This window comes from Microcebus murinus, chromosome 2, assembly GCF_040939455.1.
Source record: "Microcebus murinus isolate Inina chromosome 2, M.murinus_Inina_mat1.0, whole genome shotgun sequence".
Classification (NCBI taxonomy): Eukaryota; Metazoa; Chordata; class Mammalia; order Primates; family Cheirogaleidae; genus Microcebus; species Microcebus murinus.
In genome coordinates, this window is record NC_134105.1 from 32313653 (window position 1) to 32340721 (window position 27069).

The 27069-nt window shown below is 46.7% G+C and overlaps 1 protein-coding gene across 2 annotated transcripts in view; it reads left to right on the forward strand.

Moving 5' to 3' along the window:
* The first annotated feature begins 36 nt into the window (after window positions 1-36).
* The window catches only part of SZT2 (SZT2 subunit of KICSTOR complex), a 51354-nt gene continuing 24321 nt past the window's right edge, over window positions 37-27069 (forward strand). For both annotated transcript variants that reach the window (XM_012775867.3, XM_075997393.1), the window contains exons 1-26: window positions 37-130; window positions 10417-10542; window positions 10845-11018; window positions 11316-11486; window positions 14953-15084; window positions 15826-15967; window positions 16369-16475; window positions 19914-20124; window positions 20353-20523; window positions 20935-21169; window positions 21359-21488; window positions 22255-22397; window positions 22657-22809; window positions 22925-23039; window positions 23250-23467; window positions 23568-23783; window positions 24065-24143; window positions 24392-24486; window positions 24760-24928; window positions 25119-25233; window positions 25343-25456; window positions 25675-25845; window positions 26019-26113; window positions 26350-26473; window positions 26574-26738; window positions 26823-27027. In XM_012775867.3, the coding sequence (XP_012631321.2) occupies window positions 104-130; window positions 10417-10542; window positions 10845-11018; window positions 11316-11486; window positions 14953-15084; window positions 15826-15967; window positions 16369-16475; window positions 19914-20124; window positions 20353-20523; window positions 20935-21169; window positions 21359-21488; window positions 22255-22397; window positions 22657-22809; window positions 22925-23039; window positions 23250-23467; window positions 23568-23783; window positions 24065-24143; window positions 24392-24486; window positions 24760-24928; window positions 25119-25233; window positions 25343-25456; window positions 25675-25845; window positions 26019-26113; window positions 26350-26473; window positions 26574-26738; window positions 26823-27027 (3803 nt within the window). In that variant the 5' untranslated portion in view covers window positions 37-103. The remainder of the gene's footprint in view (window positions 131-10416; window positions 10543-10844; window positions 11019-11315; window positions 11487-14952; window positions 15085-15825; window positions 15968-16368; window positions 16476-19913; window positions 20125-20352; window positions 20524-20934; window positions 21170-21358; window positions 21489-22254; window positions 22398-22656; window positions 22810-22924; window positions 23040-23249; window positions 23468-23567; window positions 23784-24064; window positions 24144-24391; window positions 24487-24759; window positions 24929-25118; window positions 25234-25342; window positions 25457-25674; window positions 25846-26018; window positions 26114-26349; window positions 26474-26573; window positions 26739-26822; window positions 27028-27069) is intronic.

A 27069-nucleotide genomic window follows, 5' to 3' on the forward strand; every position in this document is an offset into this window, starting at 1 on the left:
CCTCCCACTCACTTCCGGTTCCTGCCGGGAGCCGAGGTAGCCAGGTCAGGGGTCAAGAGTGGAGCACTCTCACTGGCCCGGGCCGGCGCGGGAGGGCTGTGTGATGGCCTCGGAGCGCCCGGAGCCGGAGGTGAGGGGCGGCTGGGCACAGCGCTGGGCCCCGAGATCCTAGGGGGAGGGTCCGGCGGGCAGGCGTGGCATTGGCCTCCTCCGGGTCTGAGGGTGGCCGGGCCGCGTAGCCTCTGCAGGAACCGGCCCGCCTTGAAGGCCCAACAATCAAACCTCCTTCCCGCGGTCTGCAGTTTCCTGGGGGCTGGAAGAGAAACTCTTCACTTTGTTTTGGGTTTTTTTACTGAAATTTCATCCGCGTCGCCGACTCTTTGACCTCATGCTAGTGGTATTAACAAAACCTGTATTTTGATTTCTGTTGCAGTTTCAGTGGGCAACACGGTAATAGACTGACTTTGCCTGTGTCTGCATTTCTTCAAGCATTGGAATGCCGTAAACAGCATGAATTAGTTTAGTTCTAACGCTCATGCTTTTGCAAAAGCAGTTTTAGTTTCGTGAAAAAGCATTTGACTGGAACCGAAAGCTCGTTCCAATCAATATTGGCGCTGTTATATAGCTAGCTGTCTGTGTAACATGGGGCAAGTCTTAACTTCCTGGATCCTGTTTCCTTCTTTATAAAGTATTTGTCTTATAGTGTGTTGTGAGGATCACATGTATCAAACCAGAAAAGGTATATGAGGTATTCTTTAGAAATGCAAAGGACCATGCAAGGAACTTTATATACATTGTGTCATTCAGACTTGTGCAAGAAAGGTGGCAATATCCATTTTCATTTACAGAGAAGAAAACCGAAAAGTGAGAATGGTTAAGTACTTTACCCAAACGCTGCTTAGCTGGGGAGTAGCAAAGTTTTGGATTAGAAGATCTGAGCATAAAATCTCAGATTTGGGTAAAAAAAAAAAACAAAACCACCACCAGGAGAGGTGCTCAGTACTACAAGAGAATTTACTAGCAGGTGGGAAGCGTGAGGGATGTGTATAATGATGCAAATAGTAGTTATTACTTATTGAATACTTACTGCATGCCAGGCACGATTCTAAGTAAGCACTTTACTGATATCGGTTAATCCTCTCCACCCTCTAAAGTCGACACTATTGTCTAAGTACCAAAGTTACACAGCTAGTAAGTATTAGAGCCAGGACTCCAAAACAGGTAGTCTGACTTTAGAATTTGTGTTCTTAACCATAATGTTTATAGTATAAATAATAAACTAGCCACAGAATGGTAAATCTCCAGTTCATTGGGATTTGGTGTGATAAGACCCAACATTGAATATGGTTGTAGGAAACTATGCCTTATTTAAAAGAATCAGACATGTTCACAGGTGGTAGAGTATCTCGTGCATCAGAAATATCGATATTGAAAGTGCCAAATCCTAGCCACTAGACCATCAGGGAAGAAATACCGATATTGAGAAGAACTGTGAAACAATTTAGAATATGTTTCATTATAAATTAAAATGAGAGGAAATGGAGGGATGTTGTGTGGAAATGCAACATACCATTTATGCAGATAGTCTAAACTGGCACTGTCCTGTAGAAATCTAATGCAAGCCACATATGTCATTAAATTTTCTAATAGCAACATAAATTAAAAAGAAACAAGGGAAATGAATTTTAGTAATTTATTTAACCCAATATTTCTAAAATATAATTTCAACATGTAATAAATATAAAAAATTATGAGATATTTAGCATTCTTTTTTATACCAAGTCTTTAAAATCTAGTGTTGTATTTTACACTTACAGCACATCTCATTTTGGACTAGCAACATTTCCAGTGCTTAGTAGCCCCACATGATAGTGGTTACCATATTGAACAGTGCAGATCTAAGGTAATTTCCAGTCAAGATACAAAGTCGTAGGAGTCTCATTCAGCCAAAAGTTAAGCGTTCATTAAGTTCTTGATTTATATTTCTGAAATTTTATCAGAAGATAAAAAGAATGAAGAGTTCTAGCCTTGGCGAAATAAAGTGACTTAATTTTAGGATTGTTAGGATCCCAAGAGAGAAAGATTGGGCATAGTCAGATTTAGGAAATCCTTCATTCATCAGATACTTGAAATATTTTATGAGTGTTGCTATGGACTGAGAATTGTGCTAAGTATCAGGGTGGATACACAGCAGTGTAAGACAGACATGTACCCTATCTTTATGGAGTAAACAAGCACTATGATAATAAGTGTTGTAAAGGAGTGAGTGAGGGTGTTTAACCGAGGTTCTTAATATACTCTTTTAAGAAAAGAGGGATTATGGATCAGGAAGGCTTCTCACAGGAATGACATTTAAGCTGAGGCCTGAACAATAGGTTATAAGAAGAGACAAAAGCATTATAGGCAAAAGGAATTGTGAAGATCTTTAGGTGAGAAGGAGCTTGGAGCCTTCAGAAAACTGAGGAAGCAGCTCGTAATGTGACAGTGAGAATAGCTAACACTTACTGAATGCTTACTAAGTATCTAATACTCTTAAAACTTTCATAAAATAGACACTATTATTATCCCTGTTCCACAAATGAAGAAACTGAAGCACAGGGAGTTTTAAGTCTCTGTGCCAAACCCAAATAGTTAATAAGCAGCAGAACCAGCATTTGATCCTAGGGGCTCTAACACTAGAATGCATGTTGTTGGCCGAAGGGGGGATTGCTGAGAAATAAGGCTGGTGAAGAACATACAACTCAAAGCCATGATAGAGGTAGGACTTTGGTGTAAAGTGGTAAGGAGGCTTCAGCCAGTTTACGAGATAAAAATCTGCATCATTTTGTGGGAGTCTGTTAACAAAAGACAGCACAAGGATTAGAAAAGGCTCAAAAAATAATTTAGACCTTAATCACAAAGGGACAGTTGCGATAAACAAACTAATGAGATGGACTGTGTTTCATTCATCCTGGTATACATGGTATGTAGCACAGTGCCTGGTAATGTTTTATTCATTACAAATTGTATAAATGGTATGTAGGCCTTAATAAATGTTCCAAAGAATGATAACCTTCCCCTGTCCTGTTCTGACTCTCCTGTTTAATTGCAGCATCCCTATGAAGATATTCTTATCCACATGTCATTAATGAAGAAACTGAGGCCTGGAAAAATTAAGTAACTTGTCCAAGGTCACCTACATAGCAAGTAGTAATAGAGCCAGATTAGAATCCGGGTCTCTGACTCCAAAACCCTGCTTTATCTTTGCCAGACTACTCCAAGAGTATTGTACATCAGACTCAAAGGAGATTACCATTGGGGACTTGAAGTTCCATATGAGTACAGATGCTGTGAGAACTAATTCGGGATTCTCAAATGTTAATCTGAAAGAATAGCTTGGGGAGTTTGTTAAAATGTAGATTCCTGAGCCCCATCAACTCTGAATTCAGTTGCTCTAGTATGGTGCCCAGGACCTGAACTGGCATTTTAATAAGCACCTCAGGTGATTTTGACACAGCTGGTCCTTGGATCCCACTTTGAAAAACACTATTCTAGCTCCTTAAATTATTAAATCTTCTGGTTCTGATACGTTATATCTTGAAAGTGAAAAAGATGATGGTTTTTTGTTGTTTTATTTTTTTAGTGACAGAGTCTTGCTCTGTTGTTCAGGCTGGAGTGGAGTGGTGCTATCACAGCTCAGTAACCATGAATTGTCAGGTTCAAGGTATCCTCCCGCCTCAGCCTCCCAAGACATGTGCCACCAGACCCAGATAATTTTTTTTTTTTTTTTGAGACAGAGTCTCGCTTTGTTGCACAGGCTAGAGTGAGTGCCGTAGCATCAGCCTAGCTCACAGCAACCTCAAACTCCTGGGCTCAAGCAATCCTCCTGCCTCAGCCTCCCGAGTAGCTGGGACTACAGGCATGCGCCACCATGCCCAGCTAATTTTTTCTATATATATTAGTTGGCCAATTAATTTCTTTCTATTTATAGTAGAGACGGGGTCTCGCTCTTGCTCAGGCTGGTTTCAAACTCCTGACCTTGAGCAATCTGCCCGCCTGGGTCTCCCAGAGTGCTAGGATTTACAGGCGTGAGCCACTGAGCCTGGCCCGGATAATTTTTTTATTGTAGAGACGGGGTCTGACTACGTTGCCCAGGCTGGTCTCAAACTTCTGGCTTCAAGCCCTCCTCTTGCCTTGGCCTTCCAAAGTGCTGGGATTACAGGCATAAGACACTATGCCTGGCCTCAAGAAGTGATGTTTTGAAAATGTAGTTGTTGATTCTGAAGGATCATATGTAAGGGGAAATGCTGCAAGAATGCGAGGCAAATGTTAGGCACATGTTCCTGGTTTCAGAAAGGTGGATTCTTTAAGAACTGATTGATGGGCCAGGCACGGTGGCTCACACTTGTAATCCTAGCACTCTGGGAGGCTGAGGTGGGTGGATCACTCAAGGTCAGGAGTTCAAAACCAGCCTGAGCAAGAGCAAGACCCCCGTCTCTACTAAAAGTAGGAATTAATTGGCCAACTAAAAATATAGAGAAAAAGTTAGCCAGGCATGGTGGCACATGCTTGTAGTTCCAGCTACTTGGGAGGCTGAGGCAGAAGGATTGCTTGAGCCCAGGAGTTTGAGGTTGCTGTGAGCTAGGGCAACAAAATGAGACTCTGCCCCTGCCCCCCCCAAAAAAAAAAACCAAAAACTGATTGATGAACTAGATTTTATTTTGGCTTTGGATAGTCCATCATTCAAAATAAACTTCAAGGCAAGGTGGAGAAATGAAAGCTGTACAGTAATGAAATTTAGTGGCTTGCTTATAATTGGAGGAAAGCTTTCTAATAGCACTGTGTCCCCATTTGACTTACCCCCATTCCCTCCTTACTAATCAAACCCCGCTCAACCTTCAGCATCATGTTCTCCTAAAATACTAGCCTAGGCCAGATTACTTTGTTATTTGTTGTCATAGAACCACATTCTTACCTCTTGGAGCACTTATTCAGTTTGTAATAATACAATAATTAGAGTGATTATTTGATTAGTGCTTTTGTCCTCCATCCATTATAAAGTTAAGTTTTATGAGAGCAGGGAATATATATTTTTGCTTTCCATTGTATCCTTAGGATCTTGCCTAGTGCCTAGCATGTAGCAGGCTCTCTGTAAATTTGTTGACTGAATGAATGAATGCATGCTTACTTTGCCTTTGTCCTTTTTGGAGTTGGATGAGGACCAGATGGCATTCTGATCAAATTAGCAGGGAAATTAAGCTGGAGAGATTTACTAGAAGGAGCAACATTCTAAGCTTCACAATAGAATAATAGACTGAATTTATCCAATGTGATAGAACTAATTGGATAATTTTATGTGTCCAAAAAAGCCAGCTGCATGAGTACAGAATGGGGGATGTGTCTTAACAGCAGCACAAGAAAGAAAGTCATGGTGGTTTCCTGAGTCAACAGTATGGTAAAGCTTCAAAAAAAGCAAATATAACCTAAGAGAATCTGAATTTGTGTCTTTACCTGGGTATTATGTTCCATTCTGGCCCCCCTATTTTAAGTTGAAAAGTAGACCAGCCTGAGTTTATTCATGGGCATATAATGTAAGATATAAAATAGGAAACTTGAAACTATGCCATTTGAGACATATTTGAAGAACCCAGAGATGTTTATTCTGGAGAAGCAAAGACTCAGGGCTGTCATCACATGTTTGATAAACTCTCCTTTGGCAGAGGGTCAGACTTTCTCTGTGTATCTTTAGGAGGTAAAACCAAAAGTGGGTTAGATATTTTCAAGAGAACAGATTTCAAGAATGGGTCAAGATATTATCAAGAAGACAAGTTCTGGCTCTGTGTGAGGACATTTCCAAAAATGCCTACTGAATGGGGATGAGTACAAAAAGCTGAAGTGAATGGCTATGCAGGACTTCTTCAAAAAACTGACTCAAAAGAAGCAAAGTAAACAGCAACGTCTTGTTATTACTAATATGTCCATTTATACAGAATTTTTTACAAGGTGCTTTTTACACATCAGGGTAGGTGGTGGTATTTTATATTATAGAAGAGAAAACTGAACTCAAGCCCAGAGTCTCAGCTATCAAATCATGCTTTCTTTCCTTAATACTGTTCTTTCTAAAACACATCTAATGGAACCTAAGGTAAATCCGTTAGAACCCCCGCTCCTGCTGCTCCCAGGATTCCAAAAACAGCAAAAGAAAAAATAAGGTAATACTAGAAAAGAAAATACTAGTGACAACCTGGTAAAAACAACTTTTGTGGAAGCAAAGGACAAATCCAAACAATAGAATAGGTTAATTTTTCCATAAAGTTGTTGAGGAAGGATGGGAACTCTTGAAAAACCAAAAACAGAAGTTGATAAAAGTGAAAAAGAAGGAATTATCAGTAAATTAAGAACATAGCTGAAACAGAAGAGAATAAATATAGCATGTAAGAGCAATTGCCCTCATTCCTACATTCATTCAACAAATATTATTTGAATATGTAATAAGCCTTAGCAATGTGCTACATACTAGGGTTACAGCAAGGCACAATATATAGACTTGGCCTCTACCTCCCTGGAGCTTCCAGACTTGTGGAGAAACAAACATTAAAAAGTATGCAAATGCTTAAACTCAGGTAGGTGCTTTGTGAATGCCTAACAAAGGATCCTCATTTAGTGCAGATAGTAATGGCAAGATTCACTTATTAAACCCAGATTTACCAAGATTTTAGTCCTAGGTGATGGGGTGACCAAGTGCCCCAACTCTGTCCTTATAATACTGACCCACTGACATGTGCTGGCCCCCCTTTTAACCCTGGCCTGGTATGGGCCAAAAACCTTTTTCCTTGGTTTTTCCTTGCATAGCTGAAACAGACTGGCACTTAAAAGAAAGTTTTTAATAAATACCAAAGAACAAAAGGAAAATAGTGTCTACACTAGCATTAAGATGATCTTACCTGGAGAAGAGTTGTACTAATTATGATTAGTTTTAAGTGTCCAGTTTGCTTTCTTTCTTAGAACATAAGGTGAATTCACTTATTTAGCAAAATTGTATTGAACATCTTATGTGCCAAGCACCGCACTAGTCTCTGGGGATAGAAATAAACAAAAGGGCAGCTAAATTAGGATATCCTTCCTGTTCTGTTAACACTCTGAGCCCCAAACCATCCTTTTCTAGATAAGAACTTTGACAGGATCCAGCATAGTCAACACATACTGTCATACTCACACCAGCTAAGTTAAACATGAAGGAGAGGTTGCCTGGTTCATGAGAGTATCCCCCTCTAAGATCAAGGGTCAGAGAAAGAAAGGTCAAGTAATTGCTGTGATTTCCTTCCTTAGACACCTTTTCTGTTTTTAGGAATGTGGCAAAGAGTGTACAGTTTAATCAGACTTTTGAGGGGGAAGAGTGTTAAGAATGACAGTAATAACTGTCTCTAGTTTTTCTTTTCTTTTCCTTTTTTTTTTTTTTTTTTTTTGAGACAGAGTCTCACTTTGTTGCCTAGGCTAGAGTGAGTGCCATGGCGTCAGTCTAGCTCACAGCAACCTCAAACTCCTGGGCTCAAGCAATCCTCCTGCCTCAGCCTCCCGAGTAGCTGGGACTACAGGCACGTGTCACCATGCCCGGCTAATTTTTTCTATATATATTAGTTGGCCAATTAATTTCTATTTATAGTAGAGACGGGGTCTCGCTCTTGCTCAAACTGGTTTCGAACTCTTGACCTCAAGCAATCCGCCTGCCTTGGCCTCCCAGAGTGCTAGGATTACAGGCGTGAGCCACCGCCTGTCTCTAGTTTTTCTAGCTAACTTGGAAGTCGTTCAGCAACATACTAGTTTCTAATTCTACCTTAATCATCCTTGACACCTTCCTTTTTGTTACTTTCCTCCTATGTCTTCACTTCCAGTTAATCACCAGTTCTTGTCTGTCCTAAAGATCCCTTTGAAATGCAACTGAGCTCACTCTTTAGTTTGGCTGACTTCCCCTCCTCCCCCCATAATAAGACTTTCTCAATGAAAGACAGTGATAGTTTTGCATTCTAGCATTGTCTTGCATTAATTTTATCAAGGCCCGCTCTTAAACAGTTCACAGAGTGGCTACTTTGAGTAGTTCTGTCTAAGCTGCTATCATCTCCCCTGGTCATTAGTGGCTCTTTCTGAATCACATGATACCCAGAGGGAATTTTTTAAAAAGCAGACATAATTACTGCCTTGCTGAAACCCCTCAGTAGTTTGACTTTTCTCTTAGGGTAAAACCCAAAATCTAGCCAGGCCCCTTCAGCAATGTTGGGAAGCAGTATAGAGAGTGGTATTTCCCAAAGTGTGATTTCAGATGTTATAGAGACATAACAAAAAAAATATGAAATCACAGTATTGATGTTTAAATTGTCTTTTTGTCTTTCTGATTAGTCAAAGCATCCTTTCAGCATATTGCCCCCATCTTGTTCCTTCTTTTAACTGCTCTAAATCTTTTCTGCTTTTAAGTCCCCAATTTGATCCACTTGTTACTCTCAGTAGGTGGGCTTTGCAGCTCAACAGGCCTTGGTTTGACTTCTGACCCCATTCCCACTTTTTAAGTTAAATTTCTTACATTTTCTGGACCTTGGTTTTCTCCTGTGAAATGTTTTGTGAAGACTGAATGAGCTTACTTAGAGACCCTAGCATAGTACCTAGTAATAATCTGCAATAGTTAACTTTTATATGTTCTTTTATTATGTTTGTTAAGTACACTGTGCTGAGCACTTCGTATGCATGATTTCCCTTGATGCACATAACAGCACTTAAGATTTGTGTTAGGATTATCTTCATTTTACAAATGAGGACACTGAAGCTTAAAGAGGTTAAATACCTTTTCCACAATCTCACAGCTAATAAGTGGCTGAATTGGGATTCAAACCTAGGCTGCATTTGAAATTCTTGCACCTAACTTCTGTAGAGTACTATTGGATATACTTTAGGTGCCCCATAGATGTGAGTTCCTCCTCCTTCCCTTCTTCTGTTATCCTTGCCATTTCCCAGTGCCTATTTCTGTATCTTTTTACCCTTGCCTTCAGTCTTGGAGAATAAGAAAGACTTTCTACATCTTTAGTTGTCTACACTCTTCTCTGACATCAGGCACTCTTCATTATTGCTTTTCCAGGGCTATTTCCATCTCTCCATGCACATTTCACCATTTTGGAAAAAAAAAAAAATTACTTCCTTTCAACATTAAGTTTCTCAGTAGGCAGTCATTGACTTCTATGTATTTCTCCTCTACTACTTGCTCTTCAATTCTTGCAGCTTGCTGTTCTTCCCTTCACTAATTAGGGACACGGGAGGAGAAATTTGCCGTTTATCTAGAATAAGCAAGAGTAAGGGAGTAAGGAATGTTACAGATAAGGAGTAATCAGGAAGAGACATTGGAGAAGTTCAGACCAGATGACCTTTATTTTCTCTGTGAACAGTAGGCAAGTTTATATGCTGGGAGTGAGGGGGTTGAGAGATTTGAAAACCTGTGGGGAATAGGAAAGGCTTCTAACTAAGGAGAAGTTGAGGCAACTGGTGAAGGCCTGTTAGAGTTGGTACCACTGGCAAAGTGACACATTTCTTTCTGGCAGAGTGCAGCTGCCATGGTATACATGTGAGTGAGGGAGAATGTCGGATTCATCCCAAGACAAGATTTGTGCGATGGAAGATTTGGCTTGTGCGGTGGAAGGAAGAGGACATGGGCAAGGGAACTGGTGCTTATTAGAACATTGTTAAAGTGACCACCTGTGAAGCATTGGAGGGAAGGAACTAGAGTGTTGACAACTGAGAAGTGTGTGAGTAGAGACTGTGACCCACAGAAATTTGATACATATATATATTTTTAAAAGACAGGGAGGGCAGTGGCATGACCATAGCTCACTGTAACCTCACCCTCCTGGGCTCAAGCAGTCCTCCCACCTCAACCTCCCAAGTAGCTGGGATTATAGGCATGAGCCACTGTACACTGCCAGGGGTTTGGTTTCGAGATATTCAGGAGGCTTGCCATTCACTCAGTGAAGACTGCATCAGAGCCTGCTGTTGTCAGGATTTATTAGGAGCAACTGCCTGGCATTCATTTAGTGTGTCAGGGACTTAATTAAGTCTCTACTCTGTCGGAAGCAATTTGCCAAACACAGGGCACAAAAATAGAGTAAGACTTAATTCCTGCTCTCAAGAGCATATAGTTTATAGGAGAAACTCACATAAATGCTTGTGGAAACATAATATAGAAAGATTACTTCATCTGTATAAGGCAAAGGGGAACAAAGTTGAGAATTGATTCCCTGGGAACACCTTGTGTGGAAGTGGGGTAAACTTTTCACCTCTGCTGCCTTGCCTCTCTCTTAGAGATTGGGATATCCTTGAGCAAGTTACTTGCACAGTGATCTGCATATTTTAGGAACTCAGTGCCATTTTTTAGATTCACGAATGTCTCTTTGTCCCCAGGTGGAAGAAGCTGGACAGGTGTTCCTGTTAATGAAAAAGGATTATCGAATTTCCCGAAATGTTCGCCTGGCTTGGTTCCTCAATCATCTGCATCAAACTGTGCAGGCTACACCCCAGGAAATGCTGGTGAGGTCTAGAGACAGGCAGGATATAAAGGGCTGGCCCAGAAGGTTCTGTTCTTTAGGAGGGTGCTAGAAACAGGAGGGGAGACTAATTCTGAGGGTCTTAAGTCAAGGAGGAGGCAAGTGGCTTTGCCTACAAGATGATGAAAAACTTTTTAAATAATTTTTCTCCGTAGTGGGGGAAGAGTTTATGGTTGTGTTGAGGAAGGTGGAGCCAATGGTGTATCATTTTGGATATAGAAGGCAGGTGCTGGGAAGAAAGGGGTGACTCTTTCCTGACCCTTTTCTTTTCATCCTAATTGTCAGCTTCAGTCTGAGCAGGAGTTGGAAGTGCTCAGCGTCCTGCCACCTGGGTGGCAGCCAGATGAACCAGTGGTCCCAAGGCCATTCCTCCTCGTACCTTCTACCCAGGTCACCTTCCTGGCTTGGCAATATCGATTTGTCATTGAGCTGGACCTTAGCCCATCTACTGGCATTGTGGTATGTGGTTGGAGGGAGACAGTGGGAAAAAATGATGGGGTGGAGGGTGAGGAAGAGAGGGAGAGGCCTAGGGGAAATGAAAAATGATCCCAACCTACTTTTGTAGAAAGAGGAAGGCTTATGAAGGAATGGTGGGTGTTTAAAAGGAGATCCTATTCCACGTGTGCCACTGTATTTGTGGGTGTGATCAACCATAAAATGAGGGTCCTACTGACCCACAGAAGCTGCTTGTTTCTGCACTCTGCTTAGGGCTGGCTTTGGACCCCCTTGAGAGATCTTTCTCTGCATTGCCTTCAGGATGATTCCACAGGGGAGATCTTGTTTGATGAAGTTTTCCATGCCTTGTCTCGCTGCCTGGGTGGGCTGCTTCGGCCCTTCCGAGTGCCTGGATCTTGCATCGACTTCCAGCCTGAGATCTACATAACTATCCAGGCCTACTCCTCGATCATTGGCCTGCAATCCCACCAGGTATTGCTGCTTCTCTCTAAGTTTGTACCCTCAGACCAAGTTTCTCATTGTCCACTGACCAAGCCCTTATCCTATCTATTGTTTGTGCCCGAAGTCCCCAGCTCTGCTGGCTTCTTGAACCCATTTCCTAGAAATCCCCATGATCTCTCTCCCCTTGAGAAGAACCAGTTCCTCTGGTCTTAAAGGATCTTCTCATAGGCTTTAGGTCAGTTGGTATTGATTGGACAAACACTGCTCTCACCATTCCTATAAATCTCTTTGGTTCTGGCCACTGGATGTCTATTTTCTCTGATCCCTACCCTTCCTTTGGTTCTATCAGATGGTTTGCTGATATGCTGGCTCATGATAGTAACCTCAGGAGATGGTTTTTTGGAATAGTTTCATGATTTTGAAATTTAATACCCAGAAACATAATTTCTTTCAAGGACAGAGGAGGATCATTTTCTCTGAGGGCCCTCTGAACTATTGGGTATAATGCTAACCACACAGATAATTACAGGGCTTATCCAACACCCAAGCAGGCTATCACAAGACACTCCTTTTGGGCAATGGCCAAGTCTGTTACTGGTATATCTGTTTTTGGCTTTGATAAGCATTGGCCCAGTTTTCCCTCATTTGCTTTTAACCATCCTCAACTTATTGGTAGGGGCTTGCCCCGAAGCTGTCCCTGCTGGCTACATTGTCACCTTGGCTATCAAACTGGCTTTTAAGAGTCAAGGTACCAGGAACAGCACCTGAGGGTCTTAAATATACAACACAATTGGTGCATGCCCAGATCCCAGGCAGGGACTGCCAGCCCTCTAACCTAGTTTAAAGTGCTTTCCTAGTATGGCTGTTAGTAATGTTGGTTGTGGGCTATATCCCAAGACAGGGGCCAGGCTTTGCAGTTACTGATAGCCAAGGTAGGGAGAGCATGGGTGTTAGGTAATCACTCAAAACTTGGTACAGTTTAGCAAACACTGAGGCCTGATCTATGGCAGGCCTGGGCTAGGTCCTGGAACAGATATTGAGGAGGTAATTGCAGTTGAATGTGATGAGGGCACTGATAATTTCTGACTCAAGTGCTATGGGAGCATTGAGACTTAGCACCCAGCCAAGCCCAGGGCAGTGACAGGGGATTCTTTCAGACAGAGTGGCATTTGAACTAAGTCTTGAAGAACGAATTGAGCTTAACCATTCAAAGAAGGGGAAATGGGCTTTTCAGGACCAGCGCAAGCAAATATGGCTATGAAAACTCTGCTTTCAATCACAGGTGTTTTAGGGAACTACATATTATTCAGTTTTGACAGAGGAAAGTTTGAGTGTAGGGAGGTGACAGCAAGGAGGAGACTGTAGACGTAAGTAGGGGCTGGTTATGAAAAGCAGTGAATGTCATGCTAAGGACTTTGTGCTGTGTTCTAAAGGGGAGTTCAATGCAGTGGTTAAGAGCACTAGATCTGGGATCACTACTTACTGGTTGTGTGTCCTTAAGCAAGTTACTCAACCTTTCTATACATCTGTGTCTTTTCTCTAAAACAAGGATGTTAACAGTACCTATATTGTATGATGATTGAATTAACACATGTTGAGCACTTAGAACGCTGCCTACCACGTAGAAGACATGTGAGTGTTAGCTATTACAACAATCAGCGAAGTGGTAGGGAACTGTTGAAAGTTTTAAATGGACAGTAATAGGATCAGATTTGTACATTAGGAAGATCACACTGATTTGTGACCAAGGTGGAGGAGGGACTGGGGGACAAAGTCCGGATGTGGGGAGAACAGGTAGATAATTGCAGCATGGGAGAGAGGAGGTCAGAACAAGGATAGCAGCTGTAGGGAAGGAGGGGATTTAGTCAGTTAAGCCCCCAGCATCATTTACCAGTCCTGAGCCAGCCTCATTTTCTCTGTAGCTCCCTCAAGATGTATCCTGCTGCTCTTAAAAAAAAAAAAAAAAGTTAAATTACATCTATAATACATGTTCATTGAAGGAGATATGAAAAATACATAAAAGCACGTTCATTGAAGGAGATTTGAAAAATACCTGAAAATACAAAGAAAAACAAAACTCATCCATAATACAATGCTCAGAAGTAACTATTAACATATTATAGAATTTCCTTGTAGTCTCGTGAGTGTGTGTTTACCCTCCCTCACCACCATCCCTTCATCCAGAGGGAGGGAGACACATCAGTCTCGTTCCAGACATAGAATTTTATGTCCTGCTTTTAAAACACATAATATGGGTGTTTTTCCATGCCACTAAATATTCTTTAAAAATCTAATTTTTAATGGCTATTTAACTTACTATTTTATCATATTTTATCACGATATATTTAGTCAGCCCCTTGTTATTGGCCACTTGAGTTGCCCCAATTTTCATTGTTCTGAGCAATACAGATATGAACATCTTTCTCACCTTTTTATGGCTCCAGTTCCTGCTACTTCTCTGATTCTGCTTTTCTCCTCAAATGCCTGTAGAGTGGGATAGTGTCCCACTTTCCCTCTTTTGACTGTCCCCATCCTGTTGGGAATAGGGAGGAAAGAAGTAGTTGTTCCATGGGTGGGGCCAGGCTGTAGGAGTGCAGTGGGGAAAGGGGACTAGTTCCTGAGGGCCAGCGCTGCCAGGCCTGCATGCAGTTTTTAGGATGGGGGCACTTATGTATGTTTGAAGTAGAAGGAAAGGAGCTCATGGAGAAAGAATGAAGATATTAGAGAGAGAAAAGATCCAAGATTAGATGGACAGATTAGCTGTAGGAAGAAAGGTAAGGAAGAGGAATCCTAAGAATGAGAACACAGGTAGATGTAAATATTTAGCAAACCTGGAGGGTGGTTTTCAGAGTTGGAAAGTCGTAGGACCTGGGGTTAGGGTAAGCAGGGAGTTCCTATTGCCCGGCTTCCTTTGTCTTTGAAGAGGGTGATGGAGGTGGGGGGAGGAGTTATTTGCTCAGGGTAAAGGGAAGGAAGGAACATTCATGGGGGGAATAAGAAGAGGATTTTGAGTTTAAAAAAGAGAAAAAGTCTAGAACAGCCTCTGTGTGCAGTATGCTTAGAAATTAAAAAAATAAATAAATAGAAGTTGTGAGTCAGAATAAAAAGGGCTTTGCCAGGCTGAGGTGGGGCAGTTTGTAGACAACATCCTGTAGCCCAAGGTGAACGGAGCCGGCAGGTGTTACGGCGCCCCCGTGTGGGGTGTGGGGAAGCCCAATGTGGAGGATCATGGATAGAGGAAAGTTATAACTCAGGTAAAGGTGACTCATGCCTGGGGGCCCTGAGCAGGGACACAGTGTACCTACCTGGGCTGAGCACCAATGGAGTAGATGTTGGGATAAGGGGAACTGGCTGTGGAGCCAAACCTTAGATCCTGGTTGGGTGGGAAGTCACCTAGATGCAGCTATGGAGAATAAACAGAGCAGAAGTATATGGTCTTTTGTCCTTCTGACCGTCCTTTCTTAGTCCTTGTGCTTCTTATCCTTGTGCTTCTCAGGTGCTGGTTCAGGGCTGCCTCTTGGACTCTTCCCAGCGGGAGGTGTTCCTACAGCAGGTGTATGAGCAGCTCTGCCTCTTTGAGGACAAGGTGGCTGCCACGCTGCAGCAGCAGTATGAGCCCCAGAGCCAGGTATGTAGGAGAGAAAGTGGCAGAGGCAACTTAGAAAGAGGAGCAGCTAAGGACACAGGGCAGAGAGGGGGAGTAAGCTGAATGGACAAGGGAAAGAGCAGAAAGGGGCTAAGAGCCAGCAGACCGAGTGAGCCAAGGTGCTAGTAAGTGCTAGTGAGTGTTCACCACAGGCTCCCTGTTGGAGGAGTACTCAGATACACTCCCCCAAACAGATTCTTGCTGGGAGAAAATGTGAAGGCATTTTTTTTCAGTCCTAGATCTTCTCCCCCAGTGGATCTGAGAAGGTGATCATGGGTGGCTTTGATCTCTAATTAGCATTTTGTACAATCAGGGATAAAGCTGCTTGGGCTCAGCTAGACTGCCCTGTCTTGTTACTTTGGGTACACCAGAAGTAGTCAGGCAAATGGCAGTTCTATGTGCCTGATGACTCATAATGTACTTTGACTGATGTATAAAATATTTCATAATGGTGATGGAAAAATATGGAAAGGGGCCCTTATTGTCAAAAGGTGGAGAAGCCTTGCTTTAGTATAGTCTGGTGCTTCATATGATGCTGAACTCCGAGGGTCAGCATCTGAGTACACACTGGGGAAGGAACACAGGACTCAGCTGCATAGTAGGGGGTTGGGGTCCTCATAGGATTAGGCCTGTGGCAGTGCTGGGCTATAAATTCTGACTTTTCTGTGGATGGGGCAGCAATGCCATCTGTCCTACTCTATCTTTTCTATAACTTGGGGCCAGGCAGAGGACCAGTCCTCAGACTTGGGGGAGCCACTGGGCCGGAAGGTGGGAGTCTCCATGGTGACAGCTGATCTTGGGCTGGTCAGTATGATTCGTCAGGGAATACTGGCACTACAGTTGCTACCTTCAAACTCTAGCGCAGGTCAGTAGAAGGAACATTGGTGGGATTGGGGAATGGGATTTGGGTGGGGGATCAGCAAAGAAGAGATTCCAAGATATCAGCGGGCCCCAGGGAAAAGGATGTGTTTCCTTTTTTGTAAAATATAAGTCTGTATGAGTGCATATTCCAATACCCTCAGCTCTGACAACCATCCGAGACCCTAGTGGGAAGGAGTAGAGCTTCAAGGGCATCACTTAGGGGAGACTGTGATCTAGCACTCAGGAGGAAGAAATAGGAGGAGAGGGGAGAAGGAAAGCTGTTTCAAGTTTATAAAACACATTGGTGGGCAGACACTGAGCTCTTCCAGGCCCTGTCAGTTAGGTGCCTCCCTGTGACTTTGGTCTGGCCAGCGTCTCCAGGTCTGTTTGGTGTCCCTGCTCCAGGTATCATCGTGATCACAGATGGGGTGACCAGCGTCCCTGATGTTGCTGTTTGTGAGACACTGCTGAACCAGCTTCGCAGTGGCACTGTGGCTTGTTCCTTTGTGCAGGTGAGGACTTTTTAAGGAGGAGGAGAGAGAAGTAGGATATCTCACAAAATTGGGTATTGCTTTCTTGCAGGTAGTGATTTCCCAGGTAATGTTGATGACACAGTTACACGGGGGGAAGGAGTCATGTCTAGAACAAAGTAGGCGGCAGTGGTGGGAGAGGCCTCTCATCTTTGTCTTCTTTCCTTAGGATTTGGGAGCCATGTTAGGGTAAAAAGAATGCACAACTTGAAATCTGTTCCAGTCCCACCTCCCCCAATAGATTAGTCATTATTGTTTTGGGTATATGGGTCTGAAAACCCAGCTCAAACTAGCTTAAGCAAAGATGGGGAGAGGTATATTCATGGAACTGCAGCTAGTTTGGGTTGAGGAACTATAGGGTGGGAGGCAAAGAGCTATGGAAAACAAAGCTGGAGGGGAAGGCACAGGCCAGAGTGTGAAAAGCTGATTCTGCTATGTTAAGGAGTTAAGCATAACTCTGTGGGTGATACAGCTGTATAGAAGGAAAGTCACTAGTTGGGTTTATGTTCTACTAAGGCCACTCCTGCTGCTGGGTGAAGGGCAGGAGTGGAGGAAGGGAGGCTGTTAATTGCAGTGGTCTAGGTGAGAGAGGGTCAGGGCTTAAATTAGGGGAATCAGGAGTAAGAGGATTAAGAAAATGAAAAGGTAGAGTCAACATGACTTTATGATTAGCAAGATGTGAGTGAGAGATGAGGGAGAAGGAGGGGTTAAGGATGTCTCCAGGTTTCTGACTTCAGTGATGTTTAGGTGGCAGGCAGTGCAAACAGGAAGAGAAGCAGTTGGGGTGGAGTGAGGATGAGATGATGAATTCAGGTTTGTGCATATTGTGTTTGAAGTGCCTGTGGTTCAACACAGGATAGCAGGTGAGACATAGCCTTTAGAGTTAGGCATGCCTGGTCTGCATCCTGGCTCTGCTTCTTAGCTGTGTGACATCAGGCACATCACTTCTCCTCTTGGTCAGATTCATTTGTAAATGGAAATTGTAAAAGTACCTACCTTATTGGGTGAGATGATACATTTAAGCTAATTAGCACAGTGTGTGATCACTTAATACATGGCTGCTCTGCGTAATGGTGAGCAGTTGAATATGCAGATTCTGATGCTCAGGAGACAGCATTAGTTCAGTTGAGAGACAGAGATTTAGGATTTGTCAGGCTACAGAAGTAATTGAGAAGAGAAGAGGATCCCAGAAAAACTCTGGGGAACGCTGATTTTTAAGTCTGTCATAGAAAGAGGGCCCAGCAAGGAATGAAGAGTCAGACAAGAACCAGGAGATTCTGGTGTCAGAGAAGTTAGAGTTTTTGGAAGAAAGGAGTTGTTAATATTGTTAGAGGGAGCAAAAATATGAAGTAAAATGAGGAATGAAACCTGCGCTGTAATGATTAGAAGGTCACAGGGATCTTTTTCAGAGTTTGATTTCAGTGAGGGGGTGGAAAGGGAAAGGATTGCAATGGACTGCAGAGTGGATAGAAGAGAGGAAATAGGAACAAGTGTTGACACAAGAAATTTGGCTATTTGGATCAAGAGGGGAACGAGAGAGAATAGTAGCCAAAGGGAAGTATAGGGTGGCAGGAGGGGCATTTCGTTCTGTTTTGTTTTCTAAGCTAGAGACTTAAGCACATTTCTAAGGATCTGTGGCGAAGATAGGTTTGGAAATAAGGGAAAGAAAAGGGAGCCTGCTCGAGTAGAAACAGATTGAGGGATTCTTTTGGAGCAGACACCATGTCATTTCTTTCTGTGAGACTAGAAGGTGGAGGTGAGATGCATATAAATTTTGCCAAGGGCCTCTGATTTCTGTCTGAAGTAAAAGGTGAATGTCATAAGGAGGGCAGGCCAGAGTTGGGAGGAAGGAACAACATTGAGGACAGCCATGAAGGATTAGCTGAGTTGGGGGTCATATGTTCTGATGTGGTGTCAACCTACACAACTATACAGTTTTCTCCATTTGGGCACCATTGGCCACATAGAGGTTGTGAGCCCAGTTGGGGTTTTGAGGTAGATGGAGAAAAGAGTGAAGAGGGCCAGGAATTTGAGAGTGATGTTTATGAACTTGCTTGAACATAGGATCCAGGCTGGGTTGAGGAAGGAGGGTCTGGAAAGTGCAGATAGACTTAGAGAATGCAGAGGTTCAAGGCCTGGTAGTCTGAGTGAAGTCAAAGAGCAGCAGGAGGAGGAGAATGACAGGAAGCTAAAGGGATAGTGTGTTGTGTAATCACTGGGATGTAGCAATTTGAAATTGCAAAGCTGAATTTATTCCAAGGGCCAGTATGTAGCCAGTGGACAAGTGAGTGAAGTGGAGAGAGTTACTGGAGATGAGAGGTGCAGAACTGAGAAGCCAGTGAATTGAGTCATCTGGAGCAGGTCTGCAAACAGTTTCGGCAAAGGCCAGCTAGTAATAATTAAGCCTTGTGGGCCATTTGGTTTGTCACAACTACTCAGCTCTGCTGTTGAAGTATAAAGTAGCCATAGATGATACGAAGCAAAGTCAGTGGGCTTGGCTGTGTTCCAATAAAAGTTTATTTACAAAAATAGGTGATGGGCTAGATTCGTCCCACAAGGCATATGTAGTTTGCCAATTTCTGATCTATAGCTTTGGTACTCAGAATGTGGCCCACAGACCAATAGCACTGGCATCACCAGAAAGCTTGTTTGAAGTGCAAAATCTCAGGCCCTATTCTAGACCTACTGCATTTTTTTTTTTTTTTTTTTTTTTTTTTTGAGACAGAGTCTCACTCTGTTGCCTGGGCTAGAGTGCCATGGCGTCAGCCTAGCTTTAGCAACTTCAAACTCTTGGGCTCAGCGATCCTCCTGCCTCAGCCTCCAGAATAGCTGGGACTACAGGCATGCGCCACCATGCCTGGCTAATTTTTTCTATATATTTTTAGTTGTCCAATTAATTTCTTTCTATTTTTAGTAGAGATGGGGTCTTGCTGTTGCTCAGGCTGGTTTCAAACTCCTGACCTTGAGCGATCTGCCCGCCTGGGCCTCCCAGAGTGCTAGGATTACAGGCATGACCCACTGCACCCGGCCTAGACCTACTGCATTTTTAACAAAATCCCTGGGGGTTTTATATGCTTTGTAAAGTTTGAAAGGCACTTTGTTAGAGGCACACTGAAGTCTGTCAGGATGATGACGGGAAGCCAGTGAACCAATTGTCAAAATCTTTAATGAAGGTGGTGGGGGGATTTGATGTTGAGGAAGGGCAGAAGATGGTGTGGCCAGATGACACAGGCTTCAGACTGAAGGGCTCAGGGAAGGAGAGGTGCAGAGCAGCTGTCTGTCCTAGAAGAACACTGGCTCACTTTTCACTCTGTGGTCCAGGGAATGGGAACAGCCACCCAGCCTTGTCTCTTCCTCTTCTGTTCTTCCTTCTTTTGTGCCTCTGTTGGAGCCAGGTCTCCAATCACTCGTTTTCCCCAGGTGGGAGGAGTTTACTCTTACGACTGTAGTTTTGGCCACGTGCCCAATGTGGAATTGATGAAGTTCATCGCAATGGCAACGTTTGGCTCCTACCTGTCCACTTGTCCCGAGCCTGAGCCAGGCAACCTGGGTCTGACTGTCTACCACCGGGCATTTCTCCTCTACTCCTTCCTGCGCAGCGGGGAAGCACTGAACCCTGAATATTACTGTGGTGAGAGGCAGCCTGGGACGGGTGTGGGAAGCAAGGAATATAGAATGGGCCAGAGATTATGCAGGAATTGGTCTAAGCAGGGTTTGGGTTCTCAGAGGCCTGAAAGTATAGCTGGGACTGACTCCTCTGTCACTGTTCCCTCGGTGGTTTCAGTGTAGCCATGTCCCCTACAGCTCTGTCAGCTGGCAGATAACCACTTGCCCCTCCCCATCCTCACTGGTCCTCTAGGCTCTCAGCACCGCCTATTTAACGAGCACCTGGTCTCTGCGAGCAGCAACCCCGCATTGGCCTTGCGCCGGAAGAAGCACACTGAGAAGGAGGTGCCAGCTGACTTGGTCAGTACCGTGTCCGTACGGCTTCGAGAGGGCTATAGTGTTCGAGAGGTCACGCTGGCCAAAGGTTAGTGTCACGAGGTCCTGCTGTAATCCCACAGACCTGTAAGAATCTATGTGGGAGAGGGCCTGCTGAACAAAGCAGAGGACCCACAGGTATCTCCGCATGAAAGAGTGTCGTCATGAAGACTCCACTTGTCATTTGAGACAAGTGCATTTTGAGTTGCCTTCAGGGCTTAGTTCTGGTAGCATGTGGCTCCCTAATTCCATCTCCTTTTGCCCAAGGTCAAGCAGCTGAGGGTGGTGTGGGGCTCTGAACTTGGCTTGGCTTTCAGATTATTCCTGCAAGCTTCTGTTTGTATCAGTTAGCAGGCTCTGGGCCTGGAACCTGTGGCCAGGCTGGAGTTCCATGAGGTTAGGGGGGTTGCAGAGATGATGCAGTCCGAGGCCTGCAGTCCTGCGCCTCCTTTCCCTTAAGGAGGGTCCCAGCTGGAGGTGAAGCTGGTGCTGCTGTGGAAACACAACATGCGCATTGAGTATGTGGCTGTGGCCCCCTGGCCCCTGGAGCCTGAGGGCCCTCGAGCAACACGAGTGGAAGTGACAATGGAAGGTGGCTACGACATTTTGCATGATGTGTCCTGTGCACTGAGGCAGCCCATTCGCTCGCTGTATCGTACCCACGTTATCCGGCGTTTCTGGAACACACTGCAGAGGTGAGTGAGGTCACCTCTCAGTGAGTGCTGCCCCATTTGTTGTGTAGAGGGACAGATTCGTGAAGCAGGCAACTGGGAGAGTCACCCAGAGCACCAGGCTTGTGTCCAGGGTCCCATGTCCCCCTGAAGTTCCCCTCATCTGCACTCAGCAGAGTCAGATGTGACTCAGACTTGACCCTTGTTCTACAGCATCAACCAGACGGACCAGATGCTAGCCCACCTTCAGTCCTTCTCCTCAGTGCCCGAGCATTTCACGCTTCCTGATAGCACCAAGAGTGGGGTGCCACTCTTCTACATCCCTCCTGGCTCCACCACCCCGGTGAGTGGCTGTGATGGGTAGTAGCCCCATTTCATGCCAACTTGGACTGGCATGGCATCTGGAGCCCAGAACTGCCTTCTATCCCTTTTCTCTCAAATCTGAGGCACCTAAGCCAGAAGCCTATGCTTTAGCCTTGAGAGCATCTCTTCCCTCTTCCTAAGGCCCTGGGGTAGAGGAGCATCTATAAAGAGAGGCTGTCCTAAATGGACCACGGGTGGCAGAGGCAAACACTTGCAGAATGTCTAGGTGGTGGTATCCCAGCAGACCGTGCGCTCCCTCGTGCCATCTCCATGTGACGTACTCTGGCCTCCACCCCCCCCCTCCTGTTTCCAACCACCATGAACTGTGTACTTACTGAAGACCACAGCTTCCTTGCTCCTGTGCTTTCTTCAAACCCAGTCTACCCTGTCAGCCTAGCACTGATGGGCAGGTGGCTTATACTAGTGTGCAGTGGCCTCATCATGAGGTCCTGCCACCACTTAGTGGCTTTCCTCCCAAGTTAGTGATATAAGCTAGGCAGGTTCCATCCTTCTGGATTCAGCTTTAAAGTGCTACACAGTGTGTCCCTGGGCTCAGTCATCCTAATCTAGCCTTCATAGTGAAGCCATTTTTGCCTCTATCCCAGGCTGAGTGGTAGCCTTTAGCCTTCAACCACCACTGTCTCTGACCCCCTGCACTGAGTCTTCCCACAGTTCTGTTTGCTTTTTGGAGGTTGTACCCTGGTTCTCCACAAGTGCTCCTATGAGCCTGTCCTTGCTGTCCCCAGGTGCTCTCCCTTCAGCACAGTGGTTCTGACTCATCCCATGCCCAGTTTGCTGCGTACTGGAAGCCGGTGCTGTCCATGGATGCTAATTCCTGGCAGCGCTGGCTGCACATGCATCGCCTGGTGCTGATCCTGGAGCATGACACGTGGGTACCCTCAGGGCTAGGGCTACAGCTAGGGTGGAACAGCAGGGCTCGGGAAATAGGGAACGGCGGGAAGGGGAACGGCAGATGAGCCCCTACCAACTGTGGCCAAGGAGCAACTATGGCCCTTTCCTTGTCTTCCTGCTCAGTAGCCCCCGTAACCTCAGGTAGGGCCTAGAAGAGAGAGAGAGGCAGCCATCTCTTCTTCTCCCCCAAGACTGGGGCTGGGAGGTCTGACCTCAGTCCACACCCCTCTTCCTAGACCAATCCCCAAGCACTTGCACACCCCTGGCAGCAATGGACGCTACAGCACTATCCAGTGCAGGATTTCCCACTCCTCGCTGACCTCTCTGCTTCGGGACTGGAGCAGCTTTGTGCTAGTAGAGGGCTATTCTTACATCAAGCTGCTCTCCAGGTGGGCAAAGTGATGTCCCCTCACCATTCCCCCACCACCCTATCCCATATCTCCTCTAACCCCAGACCTCACGCTCCCAATGTAGGGCTGCTCACTGACTCTCATCTCTCCCCAGTGCCCCAGACCAGCCCCCCTCCTCCTTCTACATGGTCCGCATCATTTCCAAGGCCCCGTGCATGGTTCTTCGCCTGGGTTTCCCCATTGGCACACCAGCACAGGACCGGCACAAGGTAAGCTGGGCCCTAACTGAGTCTTAGACCAAGGAGCCCTGGGGTGTAGACTAGCTCCATCTCCCCAAACCCCACAGGCCAGGGCTAGTGGAGAGAGGGTCCCCCAGACCAAGTGAGGATTGGAGTAGAAGGTTCTCTCACGTTGCCTGTAGGCCCCTTTTCCCACCCTGTAGATGGAAGTAAGAGGATCTGACCACGTTTTCCTTTCAGATTGTGTCAGGCTTGCGGGAAGAGATCCTGCGCCTGCGTTTCCCCCACCGGGTGCAAAGCAAGGAGCCAACACCGAAGGTGAAACGGAAAGGACTGGGGGGCATTGGTGGGGGCAACTCACCCTCCAAGTCACCCCCGACTCTGGGGCCACAGCAGGCCCTGTCTGACCGTCCTTGCCTTGTGGTCTTACATAAGCCACTGGACAAACTGCTCATCAGGTTGGTACAGAGGGTGGGGAGGGGCCCACAGCCAGGGGGGCAGGGTATGGCCCAGCTGGGTGTGAGTAGAGATCAACTGGGGAGTTGCCCCCTTTCCCAGGTATGAGAAGCTACCCCTGGACTACCGGGCACCCTTCTTGCTGACACTGGAGCCACCAGGGCCACTGCCCTTGGTGTCAGGCCGCTCAGCCTCTTCTAGCCTAGCGTCACTGTCCCGCTACCTCTACCATCAGCGCTGGCTCTGGAGCGTCCCGTCAGGACTGGCCCCTGCACTGCCGCTCAGTGCCCTCGCCCAGCTCCTCTCCATCCTCACTGAGTATGTCACTCAAGCCTATTAGGCCACTTGGGGCAGGGAGAGAGTGAGTGTAGACTTGGTTTTGAGACTGACAAAAAGCCTAAGCCATACACTTCCCCTCTCTAAGCCCTACTCCACTGCCCTTCCGCCAACTCTGCGTCCTCCAGTCCTAATTGGACTTGTCACACCCCAAGGGACCACTGGCAGACTGCTGGGAGGTGTGTGTGTCAGGGGAGGGGCCGCACTCTGAGTGTCTCTTCTTCCCTCATCCTGGCCCCGCCCCCACCTTTATGGGGCTTCAGAGTCCGACTTTCTGAAGGGTTCCACTTCGCCTGCAGTGGGGAAGGAATCATCAACATGGTCTTGGAGCTTCCCATTCAGGTATGTGCCATCCTTCGTGACACCTCCCTGGCAAGGTCCGTCATAATCTCGGGGACACTTGCCTCTGAGCTGGGTTGGGACTGCTGTAAACTCTGCCTCACAGAGGCCATGTGGGTAGAGGACGCAAGGCCTGAGGCACCTCACAGGACAATGTGGTGAAGAGACTAAAGTTCTGAGGGCCACAGCGTGGCCAGGCCAGATGGCTGCATTGGCTGGGATTTGCCCAAGATCTCCCATTCTGCCCACAGAATGAGCCACCAGAGCAGGCCGCAGCTGAAGAGAAGCACACCTGCGTTGTCCAGTACATCCTCTTCCCCCCACACTCCACCTCCACCAAAGACAGGTGAGACAGGCCTCTGTGGGACCTGCCTCTCTGCAGAATCCACCCTCTCCCCACTGCCCTGGAAACATCTGGCTCCCATCCCCGAGGTGATCTTGGTTCAGAGCTGGGGCAGGGCTTGCTGTGTTTAGGTGCTTCGTCAGGTGGATGCTGGCCTGGAAAGGCCTCGTGCAGCTCTGTGCCTGCCTCCTTCCCGTGCTCTGGGAGGCCTGTGCCCTGCCGTGAGGCTGCGCACTGGGCCCTCCTCTCCCCCAGGCTCAGACCCTCCTCCTTTAGCTTCTCAACAGATGACGACAATGATGTGGAGGTGGAGGCCCTGGAGGGAGACTCAGAGCTCAATCTGGTCACTGAGGTGTGGGTGGAGCCACAGTGTGGGCGAGTGGGACCTGGCCCTGGAAACTGGAAGCACCTCCAGGACCTGACGTACTCTGAGATCCCTCAAGCTGTGAGTGACCTCAGAACAGTACCCGCACCTCTTACTGGGTTGGGGTATCGTCTCCTTTGGAGTTCTGCAGCCCTTGGGCTTCCTGGTCCCTCTGAATGTCTGGGACTGTCGGGGCTTCCTGGAGGGCTGGAGGCCGGGATATTCTGGGCTAGGAGAGGTTGACTCCTGACCTCTGATATTTCTTCTCTAGCTCCATCCGCGAGATGCTGCCTGCATAGGCTCCATGCTGAGCTTTGAATACCTGATACAGCTGTGCCAGAGCAAGGAGTGGGGTCCTCTGCCCCCAGAGCCAAGGGTCTCTGATGGTCAGTGGTGGCCCATTGGGTGGAGCAGCAGAGTGGGTAGGGAGAAGGCAGCCACGGACAGTTAATCTGGGTCTTGCTATGTGTCCTGTCTTCCTTCTGTCCCTCCTAGGATTGGACCAGGGAGGAGACTCCTGTGTCCATGAGATCCCTTTCCATTTTGACCTAATGGGATTGCTGCCACAGTGCCAGCAGCTCCAGATGTTCTTCCTTTTGCTTTCTAGAGGTGGGTGGAACTTTGTACACTTTCACCCCACACCTAAAGGGCCAGCAAGCCTGGGATTATTAGAGAACAGGGAGCAGATGAGTCAGCGAGGGAGCAGAGCGCTGATGGGGGCAGGAGGAGGCTGTGAGGCTGTAGGAGGGGCTTTACTGGTTAGGACTGAGCCAGGGGCACTGGGTGGCAGGAGACTCTTGGTGCTGAGCAGAGTGTGTGTCGGGCAGAGCCAGAGGGTGTCCCTCTCGCCGAGGGGCCCTGTCCCGCCAACGACATGGTGCTGTGCCTGCTGCACAGCTGCCTGGGGCAGGAGCTGAGTGACCGAGAGATCCCGCTGACCCCCGCTGACCAGACTGCCTTCTTGAGCGAGGTGTTGTGGCGGACCTGCCACGGTCCAGGTGAGCTCCCACCTTCTTCCCAACGCCAGACTCCAGCCCAGCCCTTTCCCCACCCCGACAGGGTGGTTCCTGCCTTTGAGTTTTGGCCTTCTTCCTCCTCTCCATCTCTTCAACTCAAGCCCAGCCTCTCCACTGGCTCTGCCCTCCTCTACACATCTCTACCCCTATCATAGGTGCAGAGGAGTCACCAACTGGGGGCCATGGGCTCCCGAAGGATCAAGCAGTTGTCAGCACCCAAGCCACTGGAGACTCAGCTTTTACCACCCTGGTCAGCACCGATTTTTCTCCCAGTGCCCTTTGCATACTGACCTCCTTCCATCACACCTTCATGCCCAACTTCCTGTCACTTTGAATACTGAATGCCTTCTGCCAGTGACAAGCAGATCCTTTTGTCCTGGATCTTTCAAGCTGTACCTAAGATGAGTCAGCTCTAGGGTGGAGGAAGGGAACGGGGGCTGCATGTTCCCTTATAGAATGCTTTAATTTTCTGTTTCTTTCTTACAGAGTGTAGGTCTCCCTGAAGCATTCAAGCATCTCATCTCTGCCCAGCCCCCTCTGTGGCGCTGCTATGCAAGGCTTGTGAGCCCCCAGCATGTGTTTCTGACTTTTCTCCCAGCTGCCTTCTCAGGTACCAGCCACTAATCTTCCTCACTACCCCCCAGACACAAACACTGAACTCCCTCCCCAGCTCACAAGGCAGCTCTGATCTAGTCTCTTTTCCTCCTCAGATGTCCAGCGTCTGGCTGCCTGTGGCCTGGAGGGACCCTCTCAAGAGGAGACAAAGACTAAGTTTGGGGATTGGAATGAGGCCTCCAGCCTGAAAGATCTGGGAGCAACTGGAGTCAAGGCTGCAAAGTCCCAAGTCCCCATCCTCAGTGTCACCCTGGCCGATGGTGAGGCTGCTGACTCGCTCGTGCAGGTGTGGGAATGGGCAACAATGGAGAGCATGAAGACCATGTGACACCTTTTCCCCACAGACAATGCTCAGAATCAAGGAGATGTGAGCCCATCCTTCCGTCGGGACTTACAGGCTTATGCTGGGCGTCAGGCTTCCCAGACAGAGGGTGCTGATGGGCCCCGGACCCGGTGTCCTGTCTACATCTATAGCTGTTCACTGGAAGCACTGAGGGAGCAAATGGTTGGCACACAGCCCCCTCAAGCACCCCGAGACCTTGTCTTCCGGTGAGCGCCCTCTACATTGACCTACATTGTCCCCCACCATGG